This window comes from Hypanus sabinus, chromosome 12 (genome assembly GCF_030144855.1).
Source record: "Hypanus sabinus isolate sHypSab1 chromosome 12, sHypSab1.hap1, whole genome shotgun sequence".
Taxonomy (NCBI): Eukaryota; Metazoa; Chordata; class Chondrichthyes; order Myliobatiformes; family Dasyatidae; genus Hypanus; species Hypanus sabinus.
In genome coordinates, this window is record NC_082717.1 from 59,317,997 (window position 1) to 59,332,834 (window position 14,838).

Consider the following 14,838-nt stretch of genomic DNA (forward strand, 5'->3'; position numbering starts at 1 on the left):
CCCTTTGCAGTTACCTGATTTTCTGCATTAATTACTCATAAAATGTGGTCTGATCTTCATCTAACTCACAATAATGGACAAACAATATCTGCCTAAATAAATAACGCACAAACAATTGTACTTCTTGTCATTACTGAGTTCACCATTTAAACAATCAGCCTAGGCTCAAAAATGTATGTGAACCTCTGGGGTAATGCCTTCTACAAAAGCAATTTGGAATCAGGTTTTCCTATCAATGAGCTGAGATTGGAGGAGTGAGTTGTATAGGTGCCCTGCCCTGTAATACAGATACACTAAGTCAGGTTACTGACAAAGCCTGTGCTCCTCAAAAAAGATTGCCTTATGTGCACCATACCTCAATCAAAACAATCTGCAGAGGACCTCAGAGATGCATGACAATGGAACAGGCTACAAAAGCATTTCTAAAGACATGACTGTTCATCAGTCCACAGTAAGAGAAATTGTCTCCTAATGGAGAAAATTCAGTGCTGTTGCCAGTCTCCCAAGGAGTGGGCATCCTGCAAAGATCATACCAAAAGCACAACGTGCAATGCTCAGGGAGGTGAAAAAAGAACCCAGTGGTAACAGCAAAAGACTACAGAAATATCTAGAACTTGCTAAAGTCTCTCTTCACATGTCCACTGTAAGGAAAGCACCGAACAATGATTGCAAAGACAACCTGGATGTTTCACAACATTTTGGGCAATATTCTGTGAACAGATAAGACAAAAGTTGAACTTTTTGGCAGAAATGCACACTGTTATGTTTGGAGGAAAATGGCACCGCACACAAACACCAAAACTTCATCATAACTGTGAAGCATGGTGGAAGGAGCATCATGGTTTGGGTTGCTTTGCTGCCTCAGTGTCTGGACAGCTTGCAACCACTGAGGGAATAATGAATTCCAAATTGTATCAAGACATTTCACAGGAGAATGTCAGGGTACCTGTCCATCACCTGATGCTTAATAGAAGTTGGATGAAGCAACAAGACAATGATGCGAAACACAAGATTAAATTCATGACAGAATGGTTTAAAAAGAACATTCACGTTTTGAAATGGCCAGGTCAGAGTCCAGATCTTAACCCAATTGCGATGCTGTGGTATGTCCTGAAGAGGGCTGTTCAAACAAGCTGTCCTGGAAATATTGATGAACTGAAATAGTTTTGTATGGAGAAATGGTCTAAAATTCCTCCAAGCCAACGTGCAGGACTGATTAACAGTTACTGGAAACATCTGGCAGGAAGTTATTGCTGTACAAGGGACTCACACCAGTGACTGAAAGCAAAGGTTCACATACTTTTTCCAACAAAGATGTATAATATTGGATCATTTTTCTCAATAAATAAATGAACAAGTATAATTTTTTTGTGTTATTTATTTGATTGGGTTCTCTTTATTTAGTTTTAGGACTGATGTGAAGATCTGATCACATTTTAGGTTATATTTATGCAGAAATAGAGAAAATTCTAACGGGTTCACAAACTTTTTAACACCACTCCAGCTATCTGCTGGCAACCCAGCAAAACTGCATAACTAATCCTAATTACTTGATGGACTGGTAGAATTGACAGTCTAACAATTTAACAAGTTTCGCAATATCAACTGCACATGTTACAGAGATGTAACAAAATTTTAGGTGTGCCAAAGTTTCAAATCCATAAATAACATTTTAATGAATAAAAAGGAAACAGCCAGTTTGATATGAAGCCTAGTGAACCCTATTGAACAGTGTAGTGACACTACATAAACACAAGTCCAGGAACAGCATGGTGGGACAGTAGTAGAGACACTTCTTCACAGCAACAGAGAGCCCAGTGGATGATGTCTATATGGAGCTTTGCACATTCTCTCGGAGACATCCCTAGGTGCTTCAGTTTCCTCCACATGCTAAAGATATCCTAGTTGGTTGTTACTTGATGACTGTCAATTGCTACTAGTGTGAGATGACTGACAGAACCTGGAGGAAGTTGAAGAGAAAGTGGACGGAATAAAAAAAAAGGGTAAATGTAGGGTTAGTGTAAAATGGGTGGTGGGCCCTCATTCAATCGGCTGAAATGCCTCTTTTCATTAAAGAGGGTGTCTGAAACAGTGTGATGAAACTGAGGGGGCAGGGTGGAAACTGGTTGTAATAAGGGTCCATGAAAAGTTCTTAGAGTGTGAATTAAACACAAAGGGAAGCAAAGTACAACTTTTAAGCAAATTATATTTAAATAATTATTTACCTTCTCCTAAATGCTTCCAAATGTGTTTTCAGCATCAACAGTCCCCTTTCAATAATAGTAAGACTGGACTGTGGTTCTTTCTCAAGATTTTCTGATGCCATCATAAGGCTCTCCATACACTTACTGATAAATTCCTGCTCCTTCTCCAAGCCAGTTTTACCTGAAACAATTGTAAACTTATTTATTTATCCATTATTCTTACATATTTTTTGATAATACAGTGAATAGCAGCTAACTGGGACACACAAGACCAGTACATTTTGGCCCAATTAAACAGCAGTCATAATTAGCCACATTTTCACGGAAATAGTTTAAAAAGGTACCCAAAAAATGACAAACTTCTGTTTAACCGAGCAACAAATTATGTACTTACATGAAACAAAATAATAAATTAGAACATTACCAATTCTACCACAGTACTATAAAACTGTGTGTTGGCTCCTAATAGTTATTGTTGGAGGTGTTCATCTAGTGTATGCTGCACTATCTTTTGACTGTATATGAACAAAATCAGAGCACTTAGTGTCAATAATGGACTACCTTCATGCAGTGCAATCGCTGATTGCATTTTCCAAATTCTAATTTTCAGTGTAACATTCAAGATGATTGTTATTACCTTCAAATTCTTTTGTCGTTCCTAACTTGTTAAACAGGCACAATAAACTGATTAGAAAGGCTGACTGTAATAGAAGTCAAACTGACAACATTGGAGGCTGTGGTAGAACAAAGAACCCTACGGAAAATCCTGGCAATTCTGGACAACATTTCTCACCCACTGCATGCTACCTTGACTGAACAGAGGAGCACTTTTAGTAATAGACTAGGACAACTGCGCTGCACCTGAGATCGCTACATAAGGTCATTCTTACCCTCCATTAGGCTTTATGATGAGTCAACCTATAGCCAGGGAAGTGATGACCCCCTCATGTTAGACTGCTTGAGATAACTTATTTTTTATTCTTTCTTAATTCTCTTCTAATATTTGTATATCTGTTGACTTGTAATGCTACTATGACACTAATTTCCTTTGGGATCAATAAAGTATCAATTTATCGAGTGAAATTGTTTCATTTTCACTCATGGCTGTTTCTGGCATTTCCAAGCCTGACTGCTTGAAACAGCACTGAGCAAAACAGTTCTGAATTGTCCTACTGCTTATCTCTCACCAACTATCAGTGAGTAAAAGCACTGCTTTTTGAACACAAGCCCATGTAACAAACATTATTTAAAGTCTCTTTGCTCTAAGTACAGTGTAGTGTCTAATGGTCAAACAAGTGCACACTACTGATGCTGGTTAGAACTGTTTGGCAACAGGTTCCTGTCTTAATTAAGAGGCCAAGTCCTTCAAATAAATAAAGGAAACCTTAGCTATTTTCTCAATTAGTTTTTGTTTCTTAAAAGTTATCACACATAAGCGGCTGCGTCATTTAATTGATGGCCCAATTAATTGGAATCCACTCTCTACATAGATATTAAGATTTCAAAACTTCAATAAACATAAGTGACTTGTAGGTAGGTGTTCCTTTGATTTTTTTAATGTTTAACTAAGATACAAAGCAGAGCTGCCAGAAAGACATCTTTGGGGTAATATTTAATTATATAACAAGTTTATATTGACATTTTTTTCATTATAAATTTGTAAGTTTTATCATCAGCCAGCTGGATGAAGAAGCACAGAGTGGCCTTGAATCATGTAATTATATAAAAGCTACTTTTGTTCATTCTAATATCACTTCAACAAAAGTGAAAGTTTGAAGGATGAAAAGATGACAAAAGGATGGAAGAGTCAGGTGCTGTAATGTTTTGATATATCATTTGATCACTGCTCCTTTTCATACCATGCTGAAGGCTATGACCTTTCTTAAATTGTCACTGCCGTTTTTGAGCCCGTTTCAATCTTGTCTGATGTCCCTTAACTCTTATTTTTGGATACCGTACAGACCATAAAACTTAGGAGCAGAAATAGGACATGCAACCCATCGAGTCTGCTCTGTCATTCCATCATAGCTCATTTTCCTGGGTTCTCCCCATAACCTTTTATGCCCTGACTAGAATATGTCTAAAATATACTCAATGATGTGGCCTCCACAGCCATCCGTGGCAATGAATTCCACATATTCTCTACCCACTGGCTAAAGAAATTCCTCCTCATCGCTGTTCTGAATGGATGTCCCTCGATCCTGAGGCTGTGCCCTTTTGTCCTATACACCCCAACCACAGGAAATATCTTCTCCACATCCACTCTATCTAGGCCTTTCAATATTCAACAGATATCAATGAGATCCTCCTCCCCCATTCTTCTAAACTCCAGTGAGTACGGGCCAGAGCAATCAAACACTCCTCTCTGATAAGCTGATGATTTAATTCCCAGAATCATTCTTGTGAACCTTCTCTGGATCCCCTCCAATGTCGGCACATCTTTTTTCAGATAAGGGGCCCAAAACTGCTCACAATACTCTAAGTGCAGGTCTGACCAATGCCTTTAAAAAAAGTCTCCGAATAAAATTCTTGCTTTTATATTCTAGTCCTCTTGAAATGAATGCTAACATTGCATTTGCCTTCCTTACCACCAAATTACACTGCAAGTTAACCTTTAAGGAATCCTGCATGAGGATTCTCGTCCTTTTGCACCTCAGATTTTTGAACTTTCTTGCCTTAGAAAATAGTCCATGCTTTTTTTTTTGCTTCTACCAAATTGTTTGACCATACATTCTATTCCATATGCCAAATATTTGCCCATTCTCCCAATCTAAGTCTTTCAGCATGCTTCCTGCCTCTTCAACTCTACCTGCCTGTCCACCTAATTCCATATAGTCTTTTAAGATGGCCACAAAGCCATCAATTCCATCATCTATCATGACAGATAACATGAAAGGAAATGGTCCCAACACTGACCACTGTGGAACACCACTAGTCAGCAGCAGCCAACCAGAAAAGACACCCTTCATTCCCACTTCTCATCTCCTGTCAGTCAACCAGTCTTCTATCCAAGCTATTATCTGTCCTGTTATACAATGAGCTCTTATCTCCTTAAGCAGCCTAAGTGTAGCACCTTTACAAAACCCTTCTGAAAATCCAAATATACACCATTCACTGACCCTCCTTTGTGTATCCTGCTTGTTAAGAATTCAAACAGATTTGTCAAGCAGGATTTCCCCTTAAGGAAACTATGCTGACTCTGACCCTACCTGTGTTTTCTCTTCTGCCTCAAAGTACCATGAAAAGTCAGACTTGAAAATGGACTCCAACATCTTCCCAACCACTGACATCAAGCTAACTGGTTTATAATTTTCTTTCTTTAGCCTCCCTCCCTTCTTAAAAACCACAGTGACATTTGCAATTTTCCAGTCCTCTGGAACCATTATAGAATCCAGTGATTCTTAAAAGATCATTTACTAATGCCTCCACAATCTCTTCTGCTACCTCTTTCAGAACCTTGGGATGCTGTACATCTTGTTCAGTGACTTATCAACCTTCAGACCATTCAGCTTCTCAAGCAGCTTCTTAGTAATAGCAACTACACTCATTTCTGTCCCGACATTCTCAAGTTTCTAGCATACCTCTGGTGTCTTCCACAGTGTAAAATGATGCAAAATACTTTTTAAGTTTGTCTGCCATTTCATTATTATGCAATACTATCTCACTAGTGTCATTTTCCACCAGTCTGATATCTACTCTGGCCTCTCTTTTACTCTTTCCATAACTGAAAAATACTTTTGATATCCACTTTAATATTTTGGGCTAGTTTATCTTCATGTTTCATCTTTTCTCTCCTTATGGTTATTTTTGTTGCTTTCTGTTGGTTTTTAAATGCTATCTAATCTTCTAACTTCCCTCTAACTTTTGCTCTGTTATATTCCCTCTCTTTTGTTTTTATGTCATCTTTGACTTTCCTTGTCAGCCATGGTTGATTCATCCCCGCTTTAAAATATTTTTTCATCTTTGGTATGTATCTATTCTGCCCCTTTCAAACTGTCCCCAGAAACTCGTCATTGCTGTTCTATCATCACTCCTGCCAGTGTCTTCTTCCAATCAACTTCGGTCAGTTCCTCGCTCACGCTTCTGTAATCTCCTTTACTCCACTGTAATATGCCTCTCTCTTCCCTTCCCTACTGGCAGTCTCCCCACCAGCCCCAACTCACCTTCCCCGAGATATCTGTACTGTGATGGGAATCTACAGCAGAATATATTCTGTCACACACCATGTTCCGTTGGAATTCTTTGAGGAGAATACAAGTAGGATAAATAGAGGGGATGCTGTGGATGTTGTATATTTGGATTTTCAGAAAGCCTTTGAAAAGGTGCCACACATAAGGCTGCTTACCTAGTTAAGAACCCATGCATTACAGGAAAGTTACTGGCTTGGTGAGAGCATTGCTGATTGGTAGGAGGCAGCGAGTGAGAATAAAAGGATCATTTTCTGGATGGCTATCAGAGACTAAGGGTGTTCCTCAGGGGTCGTTGTTGAGGCTGCTTCTTTTTATGATTTAGAAGATGAAATAGATGGCTTTGTTGCCAAATTTGCAGAAGATACAAAGATTGGTGGAGGGCAGGTAAGAGTTGATGAAACAGGCAGGGTGCAGAAGGATTCAGACAGATTAAGAGAATAGGCAAGAAAATGGCAAATGAAATACAATGTTGGAAAATGCACAGTAATGTACTTCGGTAGTAGAAATAAATGTATGAACTACTTTCTAAATGGGGAGAAATCCAAAAATCTAAGTTGCAAAGAGACTTGGAAGTCCTTGTGCAGAACTCCCCAAAGGTTAATGCAGGTTGAGTTGGTGGTGAGGAAGGCAAATGCAGTGTTAACATTCATTTCAAGAGGTCTTGAATACAAGAGCAGGGATGTGATGCTGAAGCTTTATAAGGCACTGGTGAGGTATTCTGAACAGTTTTGGGCTCCTCATCTAAGATATGCAGGCAGTGAAAAGGGTCCAGAGAAGGTTCACAGAGATGATTCCAGGAATGAAAGGGTTATCATACGAGGAACGTTTGATGGCTCTGGGTCTGTACTCACTGGAATTCATAAGGATAAGTGGGGATCTCATTGAAAACTTTCCAGTGTTGAAAGGTCTAGACAAAGTAGTTGTGGAAAGGATGATTCCTATGGTGGGGGAGTCTAGGACAGGATGGCACAGCCTCAGGATAGAAGGCGTCCATTTAAAACAGAGATACGGAGAAATTTCTTCAGCCAGGGGATGATGAATTTGTGAAATTTATTACCACATGCTGATATGGAAGCCAGGTGTTTTAAGATTATTTAAGGAAGAGATTAATAGGTTCTTGATTGGACACAGCATCAAAGGATATAGGGAGTAGGCTGGGGTGTGGGGCTGAGGAGGGGACAAAAGCATCAGCCATGATTGAATGGTGGAGCAGATCCAATGGGTCAAGCGGTCTAATTCTGCTCCTATGTCTTATGGTCCTACATTTTAGAGCTCACATGATAGATTTCTGGAGATCCTTCAATAAAGTCTGTTACAGGTAAGTTGTAGAGTATCTGCACTGTATCAACAATAAAATTTCATATATCATGCTATAAATAACTGCATTATAAACCATAACATTTAACATAATCAAAATAAAAGTTACATACCATTAATATAATATGAATTGATATACTGAATAGCAGCAAGACTAACATCAGCTGTTTGAGCCCTTAATGCAATGCCCCAGAGCTGATCCATTCCACAAAGCTGCTTTGGAACAAACAAATGCTTATTGTCATTTTAACACATACAACCATGGAATCATAGTAAGCTTAACATACAGTAGGAAACTGTTTGACCATTTGCGTTCATGGCAGTTACACGTAATATATAAAACCATTTACAGAATAGAAATTTCATCAATGCCAAAGTAAAAGTAAAATTATTAATGACAAACAACATGCGAGGTTTCCTGAAATTTTTGTATTTTGTTTACTTTTCAAAATAAACTATACAAACAACCACCTAGTTAGATTTTAGAAAACTCATGTTTTGTAGAACGAATTATTCCCCTCCTCACTTACAGAATTACCATAGAAACGCAAATGGTTAAAAATGTGTTCAAGTCTGTTAAATCAATATTGAAGGTTCATCATTTCAAAGCAAACTCCAGTCAAGCACTCTTCTGAAGTGCTACAAACTCATATTGACAGTAATCAGTTCAAAATCAAGTTCAAACATTCGTGACAAAACTGTCTATTTTCCACCAGAAAAACTTAAAATCTAAGCACAATTTGAGGCAACCATAAACATATTAAAAAACCCTGTAAACACAATTGCAGAAGTGCAGCAGTAACTATTTTATTTTCAAATGACTTGACCCAAAACTTATTGCATATAAATGTCAATTTGTATGGAAATTCCTCTAGTACAAAATTATACTCTTCTCTCACCTCTGAACTAGAACCACCATCATAGGCACTGGTTGCAAGACGAGCCAAATTGCACAAATGTTGGAACAGATTTAAACCAGTCATGCTGATAGTTTCTGGTTTTAACTGTGGCATCTGAAATGTATAAACACACAATTTGACCAAATAAGAAAACAAGTGAAACTGCCACTATATATTACCCAAATTATAATGGATGAGACAAAAGCTGTTATTAAAATGAGGCACAGTCTAGCTCCTTCATCATTACTTACAGTTCATTCGTCATTTACACATACCTAGAAATCATGAAGAAATCTCTGCAGTGTCGCAAGATATCCAAAGATATAAACTGTACTTTTTACTAACCTTTTCTAAAAATAAGTGTTTGTATGTCTCCATGCCCATTGCATGCTGGTCTTTACTGCGAACTTGATTTAAAAACCAATGTAAAGCATCATCATAGCATTCAGGGTCCTCTACAAGGCAGTGCCATAAGATATCCACCTGGTCAAGACTTAGTCCTAAAGTAAAGAGCAGAGATGCTACTGCTGAAGTTGAGAAAGAAAGAATAATTTAAGTAAATATTTTAAACAGGTATTTTAAAGGTTAGTGGAAAACGAGTATATTCATTAACATAGTGTTCAAAATTAAATTAAAAATACATCATAGCACATAATCAAAAAATACAATTTCATAGGTTAATAACTGGTGCCTTAAAATACTGTCAAAAACCATTACATGCTTAAAAGAACAAGTAAATATATTGAAGATTATGATCTGCATCCTTAACAGATCCAGGTACAGCCATCTGGTGAGTCCAGCTCATTTTCTCTGACCCAGTAATTCTTTATGTATCTACTTCATTTCCTCTTGGCAGCCTTGCTTGATTCTATGAGAGAATTGTTGGCAAGCATCTTAAGATAAATTTAATTGAACTTAAAAGTTCCAAGTATAGCAGCATAAAATATTCCAATACAACAGTACCACAACTAAGAACATTCTGATCAAAACAGATGTAAAATAAAACTCCAACTAAACTCAAACTAATTGCAAGCTTTTAAAAACCAGAAATGCACAAGTGTGACTTATTCCTCACGTCTATTAACCATACTCAAAATAATTATAACTAAATATTGGATGATTAATATGATGATGTAAAGTATTTTTGTAAGGCCGATGCATGACAAGCCCACCACAAGAGGTGCTACCCCTCTCTGGAGACCCCATTCACCCAGTATCACCTTGCCTATACATCAGATTCCAGCACAGGTAGCCTTTGTGTTCCTCCTTCTCGCCCTCCAGCAGTCATCTCACCTTCACTCTTGACTCCCCAATTCTGATTCCAACTTCCTCTTTTTCTTACCCAACACCTTTTCTTTTCTTTGTCTCCAATTATCATCCACCTACTTGTCTCCCAATTCCACACATCACACTTTGCTACTTGACTCAATGTGCCCATTGTCTTTCACCACACTCTCCTTTATCAACCAATCACCACTGGCCCAACATCAAGGACTAACAAATTTCCACAGATGTACAGTGGAGAACAATCTGACTACTGCATCAATGTCTGGCATGGAGGTTCAAATGCACAGCATTGAAAGAAACTATAGAGAGGTGTGGACTTAGCCAGCTCTGTCATAGGCACAAACCTCCCCACTATCGAGGGCATTACACTGTAAGACCATAAGACATAGAAGCAGAATTAGACCATTTGATCATTGTTGATTTATATTCAATCTCAACCCCATTCTCTTGTTTTCTCGTAACCTTTGCTGCCCTTATAACCAATCAACCACGGCTTTAAATATACCCAATAACGTGGTCTCCACGCCCATTTGGGGCAATAGATTTCAAAGATTCACCATCCTGGTTAAAGAAATTCTTCTTTATCTCTATTTCAAAGTGAAGTCCTTTTATTCTGAGATAGTGTCCCCTGGTTCTAGACTCCCATAATATTGGAAAAAGCCTCTCAATGTCCACTTAATTTAGACTTTTCAACATTTGGTATGTTTCAATGAGATCCTCCCTCATTCTTCTGAAGTCCAGCAAGAATAGCCCATCAAACACTCCTCATATGTTAACCTTTTCATTCCCATGCACCTCCTCTGGATCATCTCCAATGTCAGCACATCCTTCTTTGAACTCTTAACATCTTCACAACCACTGAAGTCAAGCTAACTGGCTTATAATTTTCTCTCTTTTACCTCCTTCCCTTCTTAAAACTGGAACAATGTTTGCAATTTTCCAGACCTGAACCATTCCAGAATCACAGGACTGTTGAAAGATTATTACTAATGCCTCCACAATCTGTTCAGCCACCTTCTTCAAAAACCTGAGGTGCAGTCCATCTTGTCCAGGTAATTTAAATTAGCTTCAGACATTTCAGCTTCCAAAGTACCTTTTTCCTTAGAAATAGCGATGACACTTCTGCCCCGACCCTCTTGAATTTCTGGCATACTATTGGTGTCATCCAGTGAAGACTGATGCATATACTTACTCAGTTTGTCCAGTTTCTCTATCCCCTATTACTAGCTTTAGATTATTCTCCAGTGGCCTGATATATACTCCTGCATCTCTTTTACTCTCTCTATATATGAAAAATCTTTTGGTATCCCGTTTTACATTACTGGCTAACTTACCTTCTTATTTCATCTTTTCTCTCCTTATTGCTTTTGTAGTTGCCTTCCATTGGTTTTAAATCTTTCCCATATTTTAGCTTCCCACTAAATTTTATTATTTTGTACACTCTCTCATTGGCTTTATGCCATCTTTGACTTGCCCTGTCAGCAATGGTTGCTTTATCCTCCCTTGAGAATGCTATTTCTTTGCAATGAACCAATTTCATGTCTTCCAAATTATTCCCAAAAGCTTCATCCCTTGCCCTTCCAATCAACTTTGGCCAGCTCTTCCATCATGCTTCTGTCATTCCCATTACTCCACTGTAATAATGATGCATATGACCATAAGACCACAAAACATAGCAGCAGAATCAGGCCATTTGTCCCAAGCGAGTCTGCTCTGCCATTCGATCATGGCTGATACTTTTTACCACTCCTCAGCCTCACTCCCTGGCTTTCTCCCCCGTAACCTTTGACGCCGTATCCAATCAAGGCCCCTCTGCCTTAAATACACCCAATGACCTGGCTTCCACAGTAACAAGTGGTTATAAATTCCACAAACTCACCTCCCTTTGGCTAAAGAAATTTCTCCTCATCTCTGTTTTGAATGGATGCTCTTCTATCCTGAGGCTATGCCCTCTTGTTCTAGACTCCCCCACCATGGGAAACATCCTTTCCACATCTACACCGTTGAGTCCTTTCAACATTCGAAAGGTCTCAATGAGATCCTCCACCTCATCCTTCTAAATTTGAGTACAGACCCAGAACTATCCAAAGTTCCTCATATGATAACCCTTTCATTCCCAGAATCATTTTTGTGAATCTCCTTTAAACCACTTCCAATGCCAGCATATCTTTTCTTAGATGAAGGACCCAAAACTATTCACAATACTCAAGGCTAGGCCTCAGCAATGCCTTATAAAGCCTCAGCATCACAGCCCTGCTATAGTATCACAGACCTCTTGAAATGAATGCTACCATTGCATTTTTCTTCCTCACTACCGACTTTACTTGCAAGTTAACCTTTGCGGTATTCTGCAAAAGTACTCCCAGGTCCTTTTGCATCTCAGATTTTTGGATTTTCTCCGTTTAGAAAATACTCCGCACATTTATTTCTACTACCAAAGTGCATTTTGCAATATTGTATTTCCTTTTCCATTCTCTTGCCCATTCTCCTTATCTGTCTTAAGTCCTTCAGCAGCCTGCCTGTTTCCTCAACACTACCTGCCCATCCACTAATCTTTGTATCATCTGCAAACTTGGCAACAAAGCCATCTATTTCATCATCTAAATCATTGATATACAGCATAAAAAGAAGTGGTCCCTATACCGACCCCTGCGGATCCTTTTAAAAGGATCCATTTATTCCCACTCGTGGTCCCAATAAGACCCCTGCTGATCCTTATAAAAGGATCCTTTTATTCCCACTCGTTGCCTTCTACCAATCAGCAATGCTCTTAACTATGCCAGTAACTTTCCCATAATACCATGGGCTCTTAACTTGGTAGGCAGCCTTATGTGTGGCACCATGTCAAAGGCTTTCTGAAAGTCCAAATTTACAACCTCCACTGCATCCCCTTTATCTATCCTACATGTAATCTCCTCAAAGAATTCCAACAGGTTCAGCAGGCAAGATTTTCCCTTAAGGGAAGGAGCCACACGGACTTTGTTCTAACATGCACTGTGTCAACAAGTACTCCACAAGCTCATCCTTCAACAATTGACTCCAACATCTTCCCAACCACTTAGGTCAGTCTAACTGGACTATAATTTCCTTTCTGCTGCTTTCCTCCTTTCTTAGAGCAGAATGACATTTGCAATTTTCCAGTCCTCTGGCACCATGCCAGAGTCCAATGATTTTTGAAATATCATACACAATCTCTACTGCTACCTCTTTCAGAACCCAAAGGTGCAGTTGATCTAGTCTGGGTGATTTATGTACCCTTAGGTCTTTCAGCTTTTTGAACACTTTCTCCCTTGTAATAGTAACTGCACTCACTTCTCTTCCCTCACATCCTTCAACATCTGGTACATTGCTAGCGTCTTCTGTAGTGAAGACTGGATGCAAAATATTCATCTAGTTCATCTGCCATCTCCTTGGCTCCTGTTATTATTTCTCCAGCCTCATTTTCTAGTGGTCCTATATGTACTCTCACCTCTCTTAATTTTTACATACTTGAAAAAGCTTTTACTATCAACTTTGGTATTGTTTGCTAGCTTGCTTTCATATTTCATCTTTTCCCTCCTAATGATTCTTTTAGTTGCTCTCTGTAGGGCTTAAGAAGCTTCCCAATCCTCTGTTTTCCCACTAATTTTTGCTTTGTTATATGTCATCTCTTTTGCTTTCACATTAGCTTTGACTTCCCTTGTCAGCCACAGTCAGACTATTTTGCTATTTTGCACTTTCCTCATTTTTCTCAGAAACTCATGCCATTGCTGCTCTCTGTCACCCCTGCTAGCATCTCCTTCCAATTTACTTTGGCCAACTCCTCTCTCATATCACTTTAACTTCCCTTCCTCCGCTGAAATACTGCTATGTCAGACTCTTCTTTCTCCCTATCAATTTTCAAATTGAACACAATCATATTGTGATAACTGGTTCCTAACGGTTCTTTTATCTTAAGCTCCCTAATCGGCTCTAGTTCATTACACAACACCCAATCCAGTATAGCTGATCTGCTCAGAGTTTCAACAACACACTGCTCCAAAAAGCCATCTGGCAGGCACTAAACAAACTCGCTCACTTGAGATCCATTTCCAACCTGATTTTCCCAATCGACCTGCATGTTCAAATTTCCCATGACTATCATAACATTGGCCTTTTAACACCTTTTCTATTTCCTGCTGTAATCTGTGGTCTACATCCCAGGTATTGTTGGGAGGCCTGTACATAACTATCATTAGGGTCCTTGAACCGTTGCAGTTTCTTAACTCATACCACAAAGGTTCAACATCTTCCGATCCAATGTCACATCTTCCTATTGGTCTGATACCATTCTTTACCAACAGAGCCATGCTACCCCTCTGCCTATCTTCCTATCCCTCCAGTTAATGTGTAACCTTGGACATTTGGCTCCCAACTATAATCATCCTTCAGCCAAGATTCAGTAATGGTCATAACATCATAACTGACTATCTGTAATTGTGCAACAAGATCATCCATCCTATTACTTATACTCCGTGCAATGATATATAACACTTTGAGTACTGTATTTGCTACCTTTTGATTGTGAATCCCTAATGCACTGACACTCACCCTGCAATTATGTCCTGTCATCTGCCAGCTCTTCCTGACAGTCTGACTGCATGCTATCTTTGCTCTTTTACCATCTGTCATATCCTGAGTCTGGTTCACACCCCACTGCCAAATTAGTTTAAACCCTCCTCAACAGCTCTAACAAACCTGCCCATGAGAATATTGGTTCCCCTCGGATTCAGGTGAAACCTGTCACTTTTGAATAGGCCATGCCTTTCCCAGAAGATATCTCAATGATCCAAGAACCTAAAGCCCTGCCCACTGCAGCAGCTTCTTAGCCACACATTAATCTGCCAAACACCCTGTTTCTATCCTCACTGGCACGTAGCACAAGCAGCAATCGAGAAATTGCTACCCGGGAGGTCCTGCTTC

The 14,838-nt window shown here is 39.1% G+C and overlaps 1 protein-coding gene across 7 annotated transcripts in view; it reads right to left on the reverse strand.

The window, feature by feature from the left end:
• Nucleotides 1–14,838, reverse strand: part of usp34 (ubiquitin specific peptidase 34) — a 319,734-nt gene that overhangs the window by 181,657 nt on the left and 123,239 nt on the right. For 5 of the 7 annotated variants that reach the window (XM_059986016.1, XM_059986014.1, XM_059986015.1 and 2 more), the window contains exons 21-24: nt 8,956–9,110; nt 8,611–8,724; nt 7,825–7,927; nt 2,226–2,385 (exon numbers count right to left, since the gene is read on the reverse strand). In XM_059986016.1, coding sequence (XP_059841999.1) covers nt 2,226–2,385; nt 7,825–7,927; nt 8,611–8,724; nt 8,956–9,110 — 532 coding nt within the window. The remainder of the gene's footprint in view (nt 1–2,225; nt 2,386–7,824; nt 7,928–8,610; nt 8,725–8,955; nt 9,111–14,838) is intronic. The other 2 variants (XM_059986017.1, XM_059986013.1) reach the window with 1 other exon arrangement.